General features: G+C 40.9%; 2 protein-coding genes across 3 annotated transcripts; both read left to right on the plus strand.

Moving 5' to 3' along the window:
* The first annotated feature begins 1027 nt into the window (after positions 1–1027).
* Positions 1028–10384, plus strand: slmapb (sarcolemma associated protein b). 2 transcript variants are annotated; one of them, XM_075474734.1, is made up of 10 exons: positions 1028–1136; positions 1436–1495; positions 3409–3537; positions 4850–4924; positions 5034–5336; positions 5794–6064; positions 6244–6415; positions 8107–8241; positions 9119–9206; positions 9590–10384. In XM_075474734.1, exons 2-9 carry the CDS (start codon positions 1444–1446, stop codon positions 9200–9202), a joined length of 1221 nt encoding a protein of 406 aa, XP_075330849.1. In that variant the 5' UTR covers positions 1028–1136; positions 1436–1443; the 3' UTR covers positions 9203–9206; positions 9590–10384. The 2 variants fall into 2 exon arrangements, with proteins under 2 accessions (XP_075330849.1, XP_075330850.1); XM_075474735.1 differs by lacking the exon at positions 9119–9206.
* Positions 10385–13966: 3582 nt separating this feature from the next.
* Positions 13967–18343, plus strand: abhd6b (abhydrolase domain containing 6, acylglycerol lipase b). The gene is made up of 8 exons (XM_075475710.1): positions 13967–14092; positions 14922–15078; positions 15525–15638; positions 15757–15889; positions 17332–17489; positions 17583–17637; positions 17729–17829; positions 18013–18343. Exons 1-8 carry the CDS (start codon positions 13968–13970, stop codon positions 18190–18192), a joined length of 1023 nt encoding a protein of 340 aa, XP_075331825.1. The 5' UTR covers position 13967; the 3' UTR covers positions 18193–18343.
* Positions 18344–18464: the final 121 nt, after the last annotated feature.

The following is an 18464-nucleotide window of genomic DNA, read 5'->3' on the forward strand; positions in this document are numbered from 1 at the left end:
TTTCTGGAATGACAAAAAAAATCTAAAGTATAAAAAAAAAAAATCCCAATTAAATAAATCGTATGCATAAATGAATACAGAAATTAGTTTGCAGGAAGCTACAAACTGTGTTAGGTGTGTTGCTAACTTTCAGCACTGCATGTTCAGACCGCCATCTATGCTTGATGAAATACTAGACCTTTCTCTTGCTTGAATTAAGAAAACGTATCGTTGTTTTTCAGTTACTATTATTATTATCAATCCTTCGCTGATATTGTGATTAAACAGTGAAACAACCAACAATTATATGAAATTGTACGGCCTAAAACATTTTTTTGAAAAAAAAAAACCCAAAAAACATGCTTTTGACATTTAGAATTAGAATCGGATTAGCTTCAAAATTAGCATCCCGGTGACAAATATGTGAAAATGTTCATATCTGAGCAAAATTGGCCTCTATTTGATCGTATACTGCTAAAATATACATTTATCTTGGCTATACAATGAATACAAACCCAAGCTAAACATTGCATATGGATTATCTCTGCAGTCGTTAAAGCACAACTTCATTCTCGGCATGACCTGTAGTATTAAACCCAAAGGTCAACAGATTTATAGGTATAATCGGGTGTCCCATAGGACATAACTGCAGAGAACATGGATGCTACACATACATGACACACGCGCCCACAATGCCAGCCTCCACTCTGTGTCATCCTGTGGATTTTTTACATCAGTACCAACCGGCTAGAGAGCAGCTCTGCACCCCGAACAAAACCTCTCTGTGTAAGTATGCAGCTGCTGCTTCCGAGATGCCCTACACGGATACATGACCCAGTGTGGAGGGGCTGAAGACAGCCATAAAATTAAGAGGGGTCCTATGTTTGAGGAAAATCTTCTCACTTACCTCTACACCAGCATTTGGATCACTTTTTAGGTGTTTGCCTGTTTACTTTAGCTAGATTTTTGTCATCCTCGTCTCTAGTCCAGGAACAGCAGGGATGTTTGGAACACAGTGCGTGCCATCCCATTAGTGCCCCCCTTTCACTGCTTGGACTGTTCCATTTCACATCAGACAAAAATCTGATAGTTGGGGAAGAGTTGTTCATGTCAGGGACTGCAGTAGCCTCAGCACTGTTGCTCTTGGACCACATAAGGTAAAATCTCCTACTGATTTTATTCATCGCCTTGCTTTTAGTGGATTGCCTATGATAGACTTCAAGGGACATTTCTTAGCAGCTCAATGTAGCTGTCCCTTTTAGAAGTGCTCATGTGCTCATAGATGAGCGTGCAGTTTTGTGTTTACCTTTAAGGGCTCTCAAATCTCCAACAATAACAGTGACGTCTGTTTTTATTTCCTTTTTTTTTAACATTTCTGATTGATTTAAATCTGTATATTTATATCAACTGACATTTTTGTCATGCTGTTTATCCTTTATTTTTTATTTTTAAACAGATAAGCAAATGGATCAAAAAGAGCTGAGTGATCCTCTGAACAATGTGTCATTGATCAAAGGTAACCCTGCGCTGCTATTCATTCATTTTCTTTTCTAAAGTACGGGCAGAAATGATTTTAATGAATAACATGAACCTGTTTCGTGTGTGCACCTGTATTTTTAAGGGAACGTGTTGAAGTAGAAAAAGCATGAGTCACACCTGAGATCAGTGTTTGGACATACGCGGACAGTTAGTTGGCTTTAGAGCTTACAGTGCTGGCAGTGGCCTTGTTTTAGAGGCTGAGCTCTCTTTTCCCCAACAGCTTATTATAGGATGGAGTCCCTCTGCACTGAGAGCACTAATGTGCGCTCGCTCTGGCATTTCAGTGACTAATTAAAACAGAATGTTGGGGAAGATAACGCACAGTCCCACACAGATAATCTAAAAAATCAGCTGGGGCATTCCTGCCAAAATGTATAAGCACATTGGTGAGTGAATCAATTTTTCATGATGAATGAATTTGTAATGCCAGGGAGCACAAGACAAGCAGTGTCCTCAGTGTCATTTCAGAAGGAATATTTCTCAGAATCGGCCACAGGCGCCTGATTTATAGCTGAAATTTAATGTTACTTCTGGGAGTGTGATGAGTTTCAAAGAGAAAATTGTCAGCATTTAGTTGAGCGGTGCTAAGGAACAGAGAGCGGATAAAGATGCACCACAATGGCTCTAGCCCTCGGCACAGCTAAAAAAAGACTTTCTCCTACATTTTTTTTTCTGTCGTCACTTGAGGCAGCGTGACGGGCACTATATTCTCCATTAGTCCACTGTGAGGTATTTTTACACATGGACTAATCCCATTACTACTTTGTCAGGTGTCATTCTATTGCACCAAAAGGCATAATGGCTGTTGTAACTAATGTTTCTATAGATAGAGTGTTGCACTCTCAGCTGAAATATCATTTAACCTTCCTGCTGTCTTCAGAGAGTATTCATCTTTCCAACAAAGTCGACACAGTACAGGGAGCCCACTCACATTCCGGCTCGCACTCATACATATGCATACATGACGGAGCACGCAACCACATACTGGGCAGAGAGCTGGCCTCTCATCCTTTGTCTGGCACAGGGTGCACACAGCAGGGTGGTCATGTGCTTGAGTCAGAGGGCGTCGCCAGCCCCTAGCCTTTGTCTCATGCTCGATAATTTTAGGGGCATCTATCAGTGCCATCTGATGGCACCACTACGTGTGTGTGTACGGGTGTGTTTGTGTGTGTGTGCAGGGGGATTATTCAACATGTGTGCTAGACTTAGTGACATCAAAGTTTTAAAAACAACTGCCGCAATTCATGACACTCCGAGCCCTGCGATGTGTCCATTTATGGTGCACATGCTTGACTTATCATGCCTGTTGCTTTTGGCCTCCAACAAAAAGTCTGAGATGAGATCATCTCTTTTCCAAGCTATGGTAGATTAGGGGATCGAGATTTTCACTGGGCATTTGCAAAGCACAAGCATTAGTGGAGCTGTTTTCACCTCTGGGAACACAACAGTCCCTTGACAACGTTGGCAAGGCTATTCCCTTTGTGTATTGTTTACACTTACATGCTATCAATGAGCAATGTAGATGTACCAGAGACTCGTATGTGGCTGGCATGATGGACAGTTTGGTTTAAAACTTGGATAGAAAATGCAGATAAGTGCAGTTGTGTCTATTTCTGGGTTAGCAATTAGTTTATGTAATAGGCCATTTCAATATCTTGGGAAATCATCTAGCAGCCCTGGTTAAAACAGAATTAACATGGTGGAATTTTTTTGTTATCTTTGTATTCTTATGGTAACTGACTCAGTTTCCATCCATTAGCTTGATCTGTCATACTTTACATTCCTGTGTACCTAAATGTGGCCTGTTGACCTCTTACCGCTGCACATTCATGTGATGAAAAAGGATATTATAAGTGGGGTAATAGTTTGTGCTCTTTATGTTTTTATCAGAAGACCTGACAAGATCAAACATGGGGTCCTCTGGTGACTCAGAAAAAATGACGCAGCGATTGAATGATGAACTTCGCGAGGCCCGGGAGCTAGCTAATAAGGAGAAACATAAGTGCATGGAGCTCCAAGGTAACATGGAACATCTCAGAATTGGATACATATCAGTCGCGACATTTTACAGTGTAACATTTTACACACACAGTTAAAGGTGGGGTCTGTGATGTTTTCTGGAGCATTTTTTATCATATTGTCTGAAAACCTCTTCACGACCCCATTGCACCCACTAAAATAGAATGTTTGGAAAAAAAACTAAATCTTTTAGTCCATTGTAGAGGGTCACAGCCCTTTTACAGACAGCCGTTCCACTTCCTATTCGCCCCATTATAAAAAATTTGGCTGCAGTTCAGTTGATTTTCTCTGAGGGCGCTGGCGAGCGAGTGCAGAATGACCATTTTCCATAGGGCTGGCGCTAATAATTTAAAAAATGTCCCCGCTAGCGGGTGAAACCTGAAAATAATACTGTGATTTCTGACAGAGGGATGTGGATTTATATCGAAAGTACAATAACCTGGGAGTTATAGCTTTCTGTTTTCTTACAGGTCTGGCATTTGCAAGTCAGTATCCGCTAGCATCTAGCTAACGGAATCTGAAGAACGCACGGCTGATTACGACCGGCTGCTTTACGGCACTCGTCCACTGTTCCAGAGTGCTAACCTGGTGCCGCTAACAACAACCAAAGCTAAACCAGAGGCTAGTCAGAGAGTATGTAAAAGGGCTGTGCTGAAATCTGTAACTATTTGAGCTAACCCCTCACTGCTAGCTCAGCGCTAGGACTGACCATGCCGTAAAGTGATGCCACATGCGTGACGTCACTCGGGATGCAATACTGACAATAAATGTGATTTTAAACAAATCTAGTGAGTCTAAAAAATCAAACCAAGTGCCGTTTGAAAGGATAATTTATCCTGCCTTTAGGAAAATTAAAATGAAAAAATATAAAAAATTATATCCAAAGCAATGGCTGCATCTAAGGTGGATTTCATAGTACCACCATAGAGTTCGGCGTGCTCTGCACTGCTTCGTTGGCGCCCCTAGAGTGCAGTACCATCCGGAAATAGCCGCCAGTTTTCCCTCTCCTCATAATAGAGACTCTCTGAGAGGGTGTAGCAAGAGGAAATGTCTGACCAATAGAAGTAATGATGAGAGTTACTTCTATTGGATTCTGACACGCCAATCAACCGTCAGCCCCCCCTCCCCCCTGCGCGTTCACAGACTCGTGACTCGTTCATTTGTTTTGAAGGCGTGGTTTCGAGGGGTGGGCTGAAGGGAGAGGCAAGGTTGTGTATTTTCAAAAATATAGCTTGCAGGAACCGTTTTTCCAAGATCTCAGACCCCACCTTTAAGTCCACATGAAGTAACTAAATCTGTTTATATTTTGAAGGAGTCCTTGAGGAAGAGCGTAAAGGAAAAAAACAGCAAGCTGATGAATCTGCAAAACAAATAAAACATCTTCAAGGTACATTTTTTAGGTTTGTGCATTTGGGAGGTTTCTGTTTTGTTACCCAAAGTAGCAGATTTGTAAATGTCACCACTGCTTATCTGAGCACTGACCTCGGTTTGGACAGGCCAGCTGCAACAGTTCCAAGATGAGATGGGCACGCTCAGACAGCAGATAGATGTCTCCTCCAGTTCACATGGGGAGCTTCAAAGTGCTCGAGATGAGGTAAAGTCGCTGAAACGGGCCCTGGAAGCAGCCACTGTTGAGCGTGACCAGGACGTCGCTGCTATTCAGTCCAACCTGGCAACTGTCTCAAAAGATCAGGACAAGTGGCGCCAGACTGCCAACAAGTATGAGCGTGAGATTGAAAACCTGCAGCGTGACTTACAGCAGCAGAGCATGCAGTGGCAGAAAACAGCTGAAATACAAGGTATTACATGGTGAAACTGTCTAACAGAAGCTAACATGATAGCTTGGAAAATTTGTACTAACTTGACTTCAAAAACCTTTGGTTTCGTGGTGCTATTTGTTCCAGTCCTAAACACAGGAAGTAAAGGATTTGTCTTAAAGAACAAATCTTATATTTTCCCGAGCTAACCACTGGTTGTATTACTTAATTTATATTAAAATCATTTCATTCCCTACTTAAAAAAGAGATGCTGAGCAATTTCACAATATATACGTTTTGTGTTTTGTTTCCTGCTAGAGGTTCTTCTCACGTGTCTTCATATTCAGTTGCTCACGAACATTCTCAAACTCGGCCGAGCATATTAAAAATGCAGTTAGAAATGTTTTTGTGATGCTTCGGATTTATCCACAAGGAAATTCAGATCAGACCATCTGCTCGAGTAATGCATCATTAAATGAAACATGTTTTCTCCTTATAGCCAATGAGCTGCAGTCCATGCAGGTGGAGTGTAATGGTCTTCAGAAGGAGTGTTCTGTCCTGCGAGCTGAGAAACAGGACATGGTGAATAAGCACCAGAAGGAAAAGAGCAGTCTGCAAAGTGAGTGTGCCTCTCTCAGGGCGGAGAAGGAGGAACTCCTCAAGAGTCTCCAGAAAGAAAAAGCCAGCCTGCAGAGTGAATGTGCAGCACTGCGCAGTGAGAAAGAGGCAGTGGTGCAGACACAGCAGCAGCTGGAGAAAGACCTTGTCAGGTCAGTGCACTGATTTTACTTTACCCAGGGTGTAGCTTTACCCCCACCTTTGTGTTTCTTCAGTCCCATTTGCTTGACTCAGATGCAATTAGTTTTGCCACAGTATACCTATCACACAGGGTTATCATCCTGTCTTCCATCACCTATTGAATTTTTTTTGGTTTATGTGTTTTTGGTAGCTTGCGAGGCCAGAATGCTGAGCTGAACAGCAGCCTCAGAGCCCTCGAGCAATCCCAGCAGGAGTTGGAGAAGAGGCTGGTGGCCTTGCAGCGCCAGCACGAGCAGGATAACACCAAGCTGCAAACCCAACTGGATGAGGCAGACGGCCGCAGCAAGGCACTGCAGAGAGAGGTATGCTCTCAGAGAGCTGAACCTGACAGCTAAACCCTGTCTGCATCGGATACATGTTGCTCAGTCTTAGCACTGCTGCAGAAAGCAGTCCACATCACATTCTGTTATTGATTGATCCGTGAGCAAAATCTGAAGAGATCTGTTAGCAGAGCAGATCCAGCAGCGTTTTAACTGTTGGGAGGTCTGCAGCTGCCACTGGTGTCCTGCTGACCACGCCACTTCACGGTACCAATGTTGACATGGTCTTGCAGTATTAATGACATTTCCTTCGTGCACTCTCAACGACAGCAAAAACGTATATTTTGAAAGCAAATCAGTTATCCTTTTTTCGACAAAATCATAAAAATGGCTGACGTGTACAGGAATAGTAATTTCATGCAAAAAAATATATATAACTGAATAAAGAAAAGGCAATTTCTTGTAAGTTTGTCCTTCAAGGGTTAAGGTTAGTCTACTGTAAAATGACATTGCTTATATTCCCTTTACTTTACTTTTTAATGCCGTTTAGCCAGAGTAGCATTTAAATAAAAACGTGCTTTGGCAATGATAATAATTCTGTCAAAACTCTGCCACTGCTTATGGTCTTGTTTCATCAGCGCATGTGGAACATTTTGCTAAATGATCAAATATCAAGTACGTAGATATGTTAAATCAATGTATTTGAGGACCATGGCAAATCTCCAACATAAGCTCATACTTCTTTGTGCTTGCAGTTGGGATTTTATGCGAGCATGACATTAACAAATTGAAAAACAAATTAGTGGTACAATGCATTTGTAACAATGAACAGTAGCGACACTGTTTAGGTACCTACCTACTACTAAAGCAAAAGAAAACATATTTTTCTCTTGTTTTATTTTTCTTATTTCCTCCCCAGTAATGGTAGTCCAAAATAAGAGACTCTGCCTCTCAAAGGGGCTCTTCACAGGTTCATTCTTGTTACTTACCAATATATCCTAATCGATTGCAACATGCTCCTCCTTTATCATCTTTTTAGTAGCACTTCCACTTAGTACCACCAACCATGTGCTGTACCCGCTCCAACTTTCTTGAGACATGTTGCCGCCCTCAAATTCAAGATGAGTCAGGATTTTTTTGTGAAATAGTATAATGTCTCATTTTCAACATTTGGCCATGGGTAGTAAAATAGCTGTTTATTGGATTTGCAAGTCATTATATTCTGTCTTTATTTCAATTCATACAGCATTCCAACTTTTTTTTTGTTGCACAAGTGATGGGCACTTACAGATGTAGACAATTAATATCAGGAAATCTGTGTCTTTCAATAATGAGGAAACTCTTCGTTTCTTTGTAAAAGAACACACTTTGAATTTAAAACATCCTCCATTGCAGACACCACGCATTGCCATCTGCTGGCATTGGTGCTTTTTTTTTCTTTTCTCCCAGTAAGAATTAGCTGTCTGGATAAAGATCATCCACTTTTGTAACACTAAGACAAGGCTGACATTGTTGGATACAAGAAAATGGAGAGGAAGTCAGTCTTAAGCACGCATCATTCATCCCAATCTGGGGCTGCTCTTTCTGAAAAAGTAAACGGAGTCGATTTACATCAAGTACTCTAAGCTTTCCCTCGTTAGTTAGCTTTAAAGAAAATTTAGCACTGCATCTCAGTACAGGACATACTATGCAAGCTGTTATCCAAAATAAATCTTATAATTTGCTTCATACAGTACGAGGAGGCTCAGACTGAGCTGTCAGACCTAAAGGAAAAATACGAGAAGACCGAGCAGGAAAAGCAGTCGATCACAGATCAGTTTGAGGAATGCAAAGCCAGCATGAAGGAGTTACAGGAGAAGGGATCGAAGGTGAGAGTTGATCTTTCAGACACTCCACACTGAGAGGAAGGTGTTGTTTTCCATGTGTCACATAATTGCATGTAACTGACAAATACTATTTTAAGAGATGCATAAATTGTTAAAGTTATGATCTATTAAAGATCTATTAAAGTTATGAGCTGTTAAAAAGATTCAAATATATTTGTCTTTAAATTAAAAAAAGCAAACATTTTAGGATCATGAGCTTTACTTCCAAATTTGCAACAGTATTATGTAAACATCTGATTTATTTTGTAAAATATCTCGGGCATAAAATTTGAATCGCTTATAAGAAAGACAACATATCTTTTTTTTTTTCTATTTCACCAAGCTTGCTCACCACTATTCATCTAAAGTATTTAAATGTTGCTTTTGTGGATCATTCACACATATGGATTCAGAAAGCTGGGCTAAAGTAAATCTGGCTTTGCCCTTGTGTGCCCCTGCTGAGGTTGGCTGACCCAGAAAGTACCCAGGAATACTACCGGAGGAGGCTGAGAGAAATGCCCGTGTTTATGCCAAAGTCCGTTGAAGCAATGTGAGCGATAGGCAGGCATGGCCCAATTGCAACAGACACACAACACTTTGAATATTTCCATCTCGGATACTGGAGCGAAATTCTAATCAGGCAGTTAAAACAGGTTTAAATAGGTTCCTGAGAGGCCATGTACTACCAGCTACTTTGCATCCGTATGTGAGAAGGCACTGTTGTACTTGTATAACTTGTACTTGACAGCCATGTATAATTTAAAGATTAGTATAAACACCAGTTACAGTCTACTGACTGAGCGACCTATTAATAAAGTTACGCCCAAGCAAAGTATGTCCCATTTCAGTTGATTACTACAATATCCCTTCCCTTCTGTAGACTTCCCTATTGCTGCCTGTTCAAGCCATAGTCATCGGCCTTTTCCTGGCTTTGCTGTATTGGTGCTTCAGCGCATTGTGGTAGTAAGGTACACAATACTCCTGTCAAGTCGGCCTACATCTTTCATTTTCATCAGTGTCTTCAAGATCATTGCATGACTTACTTGGGTTTTCCTCATTTCCCAGAATGCCTTCCTTGGGGGAAACTAAGCCTAACCTCTCTAATCATGCAGTTCCAACATCTGGCATATGCTTGTTCTGTCTGAGTGGCTTATGCTTAACAACTGTTCCTCTGAGTTGGCTTTGACGATGCTCATTTTCATCTGAAAAGCGCTTTGCGTAAATTTCACCCTCTACCTTATCTCGATCTCAATTATTAGCTCCCGCTGTCCAAGCTTCGGCAATTCTTTGGATGGGTGGTTTTATCCGGTGATGCTCAAGTTTTCTTTTCTCTGCTGCCACTTATTTTCAGAAACCATGGATGATCTGGGGGCCTGCGGTTGCTGTGGCTCTAACAGCTGTGACTGCTGCTGTGCTCTTCAGGACCTGAGGGCAACTTATTCAAAAACACACGCAAACAAACACACACACACAAGTAAACCCATTATTGTCCTCAGATGTCGACACTTGCTCCCCTTATCATATCTGCACTATTAATTAGGAGGGTTTGTATTTAACTGTTTAATTCTTAAGATGCTCTATTTTAGATGGCAGAGACTTTAATAAAAGAATGTCAGTTTTGTGTGCAAATCAGTAAGTCTGTATGTCTGTCATTCGAAGGAAACATTGTCAGGTGATATGTTGTTTGCCATTTTGTCTCATAGGATTATCTATTAATGAATGTAAAAAATGCTCTCTGACTAATTTCATTCATATATAGAGAATATTTTCTGGTGGAGCATTCTCTACATGTAGCACATCCATGTAATTATTAGAATAATTTGAAGAGTTTAAAACTGTCACAATAACAGCCCGTTTTGGGTTGCTTAATGAATGCAATCGATGGGTTACAGAACATCAGTGGATGGTTGTGGGTGGCTAATATTCTGTTGGCAGAGCTATTGCTAGTGGGAAAATGGACCGAGGTTGGACAAGAATGATTTGATTTTTTTTTTCAACAGAGCATCGTTAAACAGAACCAATGCAACTATTTCTTTCACTGATTGAGTTTATAGACTGTACATTCTGTGCATGTGTGACTTTTATTTCCATCCTTCCTTCTGCTTTTCATTTAACATCTGTGATGATAAACTATAGATGACCTTAAGACGTTTGTTCATTTGTGTTGAAGCTACCAGCTGCTCCGATACAGCTCGGATCGCAGCACTACCTCTTGAAGTATTGTGCCACTGCAAAATAAGATATTCTTCAACTGTTGTATCCAAGAAGAAGTCGATATGACACCACAAATCCCAACGTAGAAACAATATCCTTCACGTACTTTATTCTATGTATATTGCATCCCACCTTACCAATAGCCAATGCAAGAAACCTATATACTACTACATAAGTTGGTTTATATTGCTTAAATGTTTACATTGTATGAGTTTGTTAATAATCCAAGAATTTAGTTTAAAATAGATTAATGAAAATATGTTCATTTGGGGGAATAATTTCGTTCGGGGAATAATTTCGGGGGAATTTCGTAATTTCCACAGTTTTATGTGAAAAGTTTGAAAGAGATTGAAAGTTGCAGTGTCTTGGACTTAAAATTTTATACATTTAGTAACTACTCTAAAAATGGAAGAGTAACCTCCGTAAGGGAGCCCTGTAGCACCATTTACCACGTACGTGCGCTCTGTCTCTGCAGTCAAACACTTGAGTCCACAAACGTTTCTGACGTTATTCATATCTGCTGTTTTACCGGCTTCTTCCAACCGCTCGTCTGCAGATGGCACTTAAAATAGCTAGTCCATGCCCCAGGGTGTTCCCCTAAAGAAAACTAGTTTTGTTAGGTGAACCTTTGTGTACGTAATCTGGTCAAACATGGAGCAATACATACAGTTTTACTGTGAACATGTGGACTGATAATAAATCGCAATTGATCAATTCCCAGGGTTTTGTTTCGTGCTTCCAAAATACATCCAGTATGCTGTGTCACCCCCCCCCCCCACAAAAAAAAGAAAAGTGGTTTGATTATTCATGCCGTTGTATGGCTCATCTGTAATTGTCAGTTACAGTCTCGGTTGCTAAAGGAGCATTCCAGTAATTCCTAAATTGGAAAGATCAGCTCTCTCAGCATGTCTTCTGCTTTCTCAAATTGTCAAAAGTAACCCTGATTACGCAGAGTTGCCAGATGAAGATTTCTGTCTCAATCTGCTACCTTTGAGTCCGGCCCTGACTTCACCAAACAACTGTGCAACAGATATTACAGTCAGGAACCTTTGGCCTTGTTTTCCTTTAACGTCCATTGTAGAATTCCTCTGGAAGTGAATAGGTAAACTTACAACCAATCCCGGCAAGCAAAACATTTGACACGGTGCCTGAGCAGTGTGCTTTGACCTCGGTGCAGTCTAATAAACCTTTTTCAGATTAGATAAAACTATTCATGCGAGGTCAGAGGAAAGTCCCTTAAAACACAAGAAGACGCAGACACATTCTGCCACAGAAACTGGTTCTCAGAATCCCCTGGTTCTCAGTCTATGTGACTCCCCCAATCTTTGTAAATTGCCGTTGCAGCCCTTCGAGGGGATTAAGGGGTGACACAAGCACAGTTTAATCATCTGGCTTAATGTTAAAGCAGTACACACAATTGTAAAAAGACTGCCACCCAATTCGGAACAACACATTCTGTGCCTCTTGTAGTGGTTTAGTCCATCTAAATGTACTGGTCTCTTTCAAACGAGGGTCTGACTTGGGAATCCCGCAACCCCTTTTGGGCCCATTCAGTAATCCAACAATGGCTGTGGTGGCCGTTCTGCTGAAAGTTTTCTAAGAATTTAAACCAGTTACTCCCCTTAAGCAGGCAGACAAATTGATGGTCTCTTTGTGAGGGAGGTTGCTGCATATTTCTCAACAGGATGTGAAGTCGCTTACTAAATTTCTAGTTTCACAATATCCATACAGTCATTGCTCCAGAATATATCAGTGGCCATGTAAGAATGAATCATCTATCATGGCGTACTTGATCTAATTTTTCTCTTAGGAATCTCTCAGGATTTAATGCGACCATCAGCATAATGTGGCGAATATTATTCAGCAGAGTTAGGACAGCCCCCTCTGTCCTATATAAACTCAGATATGAGAATCATTCTCATGCAAGACAAGCATCACTGCACAGTTACCGTGTCCATTTGTTCTGCTCCAGTTTGTATATAGGTCATTTGTAGTGGACCAGAGATGCAGCAGGATAACAGTGTCCATTGCATTCAGTGGTGTTTTTATGGTATATTCGTTGGCTAATTTACTTTCCTACAGAGGTGGTGAGCAGCCATGGTGATTAAACAAATTTCTCATTTAGAGAATAGCTCTATCCACTTTAGCCTATCTCATAAGTTGAATTCCAGTGTACTTACATTATTTATTAGCATTTATTTGTCAGAGTTGTGTATTTCCCAAAGGCAGTCCCTCATCACTTAGGGGCTAGCCTGGAGAATCAGCGGCTGTTACCATGCCTATGATAGCGAGAAATTTAGTTTTTTTTTAACCGGGTTGATGACACTCAGTGGTCGATGCAAAACACCAATAAAATCTACTCATGGCAGTAAACAAAGGATACTCCACAGCCTGCCTCTATCCTGACATCTAGTGGTGAGTTTTGAACTCATCAGCCTGAAAGTTTTCAGACTAACTGAGGACAGCAACATGAGTGAATTCTTTCATAACATCCAACTGTACACAACGGTAATCAAAGGCACTGACTAGCAACGTAACAAAGAGCTACACAGCTCCAGTCAGCTGTCACAGAACAAATTCTGCTTCTTTTTTTTTTGTACCAGAAATGATGTACCACTCCTTCCAGTGTTACACGATGGTCATTTCTATTGCTCTTTCACTCAACTTGAGCTCCTTTTTCTTTTTCAAGCGTCAGGCATTTACAGTAATAATCGGACCCCCAAACTGACACCTCGTGTGTTCTGTGAGCTATTGGCATGGAATACTACTTTGCTTTTTGAATGGTACTGGATAATGACAAGTAAAATCCCATGATAACTTAGTTACATGTTTTTACATTCTTCTGTAAGAACATCTGGAAGAAGAAACTTGCCAAAATTCCAAAATATCCATTATACAGGAACGTACAACCAAGAAGAGCATCAAATATTCAAGCTTTTGAACCTGGTTGTGGAAAATATGTGGGCAGAGAAGATTCAATAATCGCTTACAGAGTTATTTACTGTAGTTTTACCATTTGTTATATTCATTTATATTCAACCCTAACCCATTTCCCACAGACAAAAGCAAAGCTGAACCCTGTGCGTTCACTTTAAAAGATTGACCGTATAGCGTAGCGTCCTGGTTTTGCTTAATGATGAGTAGTAATCAATGACCTTCACCGGATCAAACATAATCTGCCAGAGCGAACTGCACTCTATGCAGGCGCAGTTTTAAGAAAAATATTCAGAAAAAGAGGTCTACAACTTACCACTTCAACACAACAAGAACAACTGAGAAACTCGGCAGCATCTGCTTGCTGAAAAACTAATCAACAGAATCCCAACTGAGCCAGAGTCACATGTGTCAGCTTGTGACAGAAGAGGCAAGGGAAGAAAAAAAGATCATCTGAAAAGTACGGTTCCATTTTTTGTTTTTTGAAATGCTTGCCTTTTATTAATCAGTATTAGTTAAATATTGTCTCTAGTCATCCAGCATGTGTGCAATGTGAGTGTTCATGTATTTTTAGGTCAGCCATGGCAGCTGAGCTAGATGTGGTGAACTTGTTTATCATTGCTGGAGGAACACTGGCTATTCCCATCCTGGCTTTTCTGGCTTCCTTCCTCCTCTGGCCATCTGTGCTCATTAAAGTCTATTACTGGTAAGGTAGCTAGCTGTAGTGAAAGATGTAGTGGCTCGGCTGACTATGGGTAAGTTAGTGCTTTGTACGTGTCTCGGGTTATTTTTAGTAGTTGTAATGCAGTTTCCAGTGTCCTTTTACTGAAGTCCCACAAATACAACTAAAAAAACACATAGCTTATTTAGGCTATGTGGGTGTTTCCTAATAATGCCCTGTTGATGAGGTCAAAATTATCTTTAGGGCTTTTCAAAAGTATTCAAAATTCCAGCTTTGTTAACAGTTTGAGTTCAATGAGTTTTTTTTTAAAGTGTGGGAAACCTTTTAGTTTGAGATTTGGGTTAAAAAAGTCCACTTAAGTCCAGCCTTAGTACAGTAGTGATACATGTAGTAGAAGTTTTCGTCACATTGTTCATATATTGACTCGAAATGCATTCATTATAATCCAGTTTTGACATCTGATTTGGAAATTATCTCCATAAATAAACCACACTTGACTGTAGTCAACGCATGTTCGAAGGCTGTGGATTTTGTTGTCCATCGTAACTGTTTTTTAAGAAAAGGATCTTCTTTTCTTAGGTACTGTGACCAGTAACTCTCTTAATTCACAAAGAAACATGGATGTTGTTTTAAGACTACTTTGAACAATGCAGGCCTATCTTTTAAAAAAAAACTCGACGTCTTTAGCTACACATGCCGTGCAAAGCTGAGATTAGATCTCTCTATTTGTAGAGATCTAAAATCCAAAATTTCACTCAAGATAAAAGACTTTTTTGGCTTCCAAGTAGTAACTTAAAGTGAATGAGCAAGCATGTCTTATTCTGTAACAAGAGATATACCCGGTTGTCTTTAGGTACTGGAGGAGGACTCTGGGCCTGCAGGTACGCCACGCAGACTGCGGTGGCTATCGCTTCTGTTTCTCCTACAGAGGAAAGCCTGGGATGAGACCTTCCATCTTAATGCTTCATGGCTTCTCTGCTCACAAAGACACATGGCTGACTGTTGTCAAGGTTGGAGTAACCAAAAATGCAATTTCTTGCTAAAGCCTTAAAGGGACGAGACTCAGCTTCTTTCATATAAGAGCACATGTCTGTCAGCCTCAAATTAGACATTTTCAACAGACTCTCAACAACACACATAACTAAATCGTTGGTCTTCAGAACATGTGAACCTAAACTATTTTTGTGAGCAAATTTACCTATGCATAAATCATTTTTTAGTAATTATGTTCAACAACCAGGGGGTTAAAATAAAGTGTCCAACATTAAGTTGGAGAAGTGAACTCAAACCACACAAATGATCTTTTCTTTTTCCCCGAGTAAAATCTTTTACTGCTATTTACGCTTCAGTGCTCATTTGCTTGTAAGATTCCTCTTACTCTATTGTCACTTATGGCTTTGATACATTCAACATTGCACATGTTTTTTTAATTTTTATTTCTCCTCTGCTGCTGTAGTATTTACCAAAACATCTGCACATTGTGTGTGTGGACATGCCTGGCCACGAAGGAACAACACGCACTAACTCGGAGGATTATTCAATACAAGGGCAGGTCAAAAGGATCCATCAGGTACATACTACCCAGAAAGAGCTTTGAAATACAGTATAAAAGAAACTGCACAGTGTAGAAGGGTCAGGTACTTCAGTCATCCCACTTAAGATCTATTTTTGTTCCTCATTCTTCTCAGTTTGTGGAAACCGTTCGCTTAAACAGGAAACCATTCCATCTGGTCGGAACCTCCATGGGGGGAAACGTAGCGGGGGTTTACGCAGCCTGCTATCCCTCAGAAATCTGTAGCATGACTCTCATTTGTCCAGACGGTCAGTCACTGCATGTGTGTCTGTGTATTTGTGTATGTTTTTTTTTATTGAGGGGGGAGTTGCAATGCAGGACTCAACTCCCATTTAGAGACCAAAACAAAGTCAATTTCAAAGGGGAAGATTCAGGTTGAGGTTAGAAAAGGGTGAAGCTCGGGCAGCTAACCGAAACCCAATATGGACTGGATGTGATGCTCTGCAATAATATAAGAGACACGCTTCATTGCACTGGCCTTGAAAAACTTTGTCAATAAACCGAGCAGTTGGCTGCAACCAAAGACGCGAGTTAGTGCGAAAGAATGAGAAAACAACGCCTAAAGATCCATAAATGCTGCCACCTTATCGAAGCAGAGATAAATGAAAATGGACCGAGGTGAAGTGGAAAATTCATCTAAAGTCGGAAGAATCCAAATTTTCACTGTTTTTGGCGCAGCATCCTTCGAACTAAAAAGGAGAGTGACTAGTGCACTTTGAATTACCTTGTGTACGAATTGTGCTCTATAAATAAAATTGCCTTGCCTATTTGGATTGTTGTCAGCATGCAATTCATAAGACAGCATCCATGACGGTGTGTGGGAGCGCATTGGTGTACGTGTTGAGGAAAATGTACATATTGACAAGCAGTTCGTCTCCTCGTTTCCCAAATGCTTACAAAGGGCTCTTAAAAGATTGGGTGATGTAACAGAGGGGTAAACGTAACCCTGACTCAACTTCTTAGAAGTATTTGCACGCGGTCCTCAGAAAAATGACAGAATGTATCACCATGGGACAATCACTGCAACAGAGCAGTCACAGTGTTGTGATGTCACAGTTTCGCGACTAAAGGTAAAAGACTGGAGAAAACATCGGGTATAAGGAAACTGAATGGGAAAAAAAGGCGTGGCTTCTTGGGTGGAGGAAAAGAGGGATAAATGGTACAAACGGAGGTTGTGTTTGCACTGCATTCTGGTTGCACTATTGACTTTGTTCACCCATCACAAGCTCTGAACATGACTTCAAATGTCATTTTCATGAGTTCATGAACTCCGTTTGGATGCAGAAAAAGAAAAGGCCTCGTTCAGCAGCATGGCCTTTCTGGCAAAAAGTCCCCCATGTGTAAAGTTTCTCTCTTTGTTGCAAACATCACAACAACTTCATGGGTCAGATAGAGCTCCCTGAGCCAGAAAGAGTCTGACATTGTAATGCCACGAATGGGGCCTGCTTTAAATTTAACTGTTCTCTGACCAAGTCCTTAAATTTGGGCCTCTACAAGCAAGTGGTTTCATCCAGAGCTTGAATTTATCTTATCCAAGTGATCTTTACTGTTTGTGACATTTATCTATTTATGGGTTTGTCACCCAGTAGAACTCTCACACCCTATTACTCAGTTAACCATCTCTTTTGTGGCTTGTGACTTGCCGTCTTTTTCCGTTTCTAATCAGTGAAGCATTGGTGTCATCCCGCAGGTATAAAACATCCATGTGAGACCAAATTCGACAATCACCTGCAGGACCTGGAACACAGCAACTACACACTGAGCATCCCGCTGATCCCCACCACGCCCGAAGAGATGGAGGACATGTTCAGACTGTGTTCACACGTCCGCTTTAAAATTCCTCAGCAGGTCAGGCCCACTCTTGCAACGTGAATCCCAACCTTCTTTGCACTAATACGGGATGTTAGCGAATGTTTTAAAGCCGTGTTTTTCGTTGTTAAGATTCTTCAAGGACTCGTCGATGTCCGGGAACCTCACAACACGTTCTACGAGGAAGGTTAGAACACTGTGTTCTGAAACATGGCCCTTTTTCCAGCACAGTGTTTGTCAGCTTTGAAAAATAAAATCACTCTCTTTTCTGTCATTAGTTTTTATGGAGATTGTTGTTGAGAAATCAAGATATGCCTTACAGGAGCACTTACATCTCATTACTGCACCTTTACAAGTGATATGGGGCAAACAAGATCAGGTAATGATAATGTTTATACAGTCACTTGGCAGAGCTTGCAGCTTTTGTTTCCAAACTAATCCCAAGATTCTGGAGGATGAGTACAAACTTGTGACGTGATTGCTCAAGTTTCTCTTGAGGCTCATTCATTGTTTCACTGAAGAAACCCGAGTCTCATATATTCGCTGTCCCCTATTTGTCCAGGTGGTGGATGTCTCTGGAGCACAAGTCATTGCAGAGATGTTGCCTGGATGCAGAGTGGACCTGCTGGATAACTGTGGCCACTCTGTGGCGATGGAGAAGCCTTGTCGAACAGCCAAACTTATCCTGGAGTTTATCATCTCGCAGCAAAATGCCAGGAGTGGCACAAAGAAGTCTACTTGAACTGAACATGTTGACATGCCTTTCTCTTCTTATGCATCATTTCCTCTTTACTGGTTACACGGTAATGGAGTAGGCAGTAGTTACAGTGTTCCTGTATTTCTTGAAATATTTTAATTGCACATGTGATCACAATTGTGATGTTGTAATGTAAACTGGATCATGACAATAAAAGTCAATGGTTTTATCTGTATCCATCTGTGTCCTGATGCGTGTTCATGATCCCATTGTCCACAAACTGGGCCCCCGGGCACAGACACTAAAAACACCCCATG

This window comes from Odontesthes bonariensis, chromosome 10, assembly GCF_027942865.1.
Source record: "Odontesthes bonariensis isolate fOdoBon6 chromosome 10, fOdoBon6.hap1, whole genome shotgun sequence".
NCBI classification, from domain to species: domain Eukaryota; kingdom Metazoa; phylum Chordata; class Actinopteri; order Atheriniformes; family Atherinopsidae; genus Odontesthes; species Odontesthes bonariensis.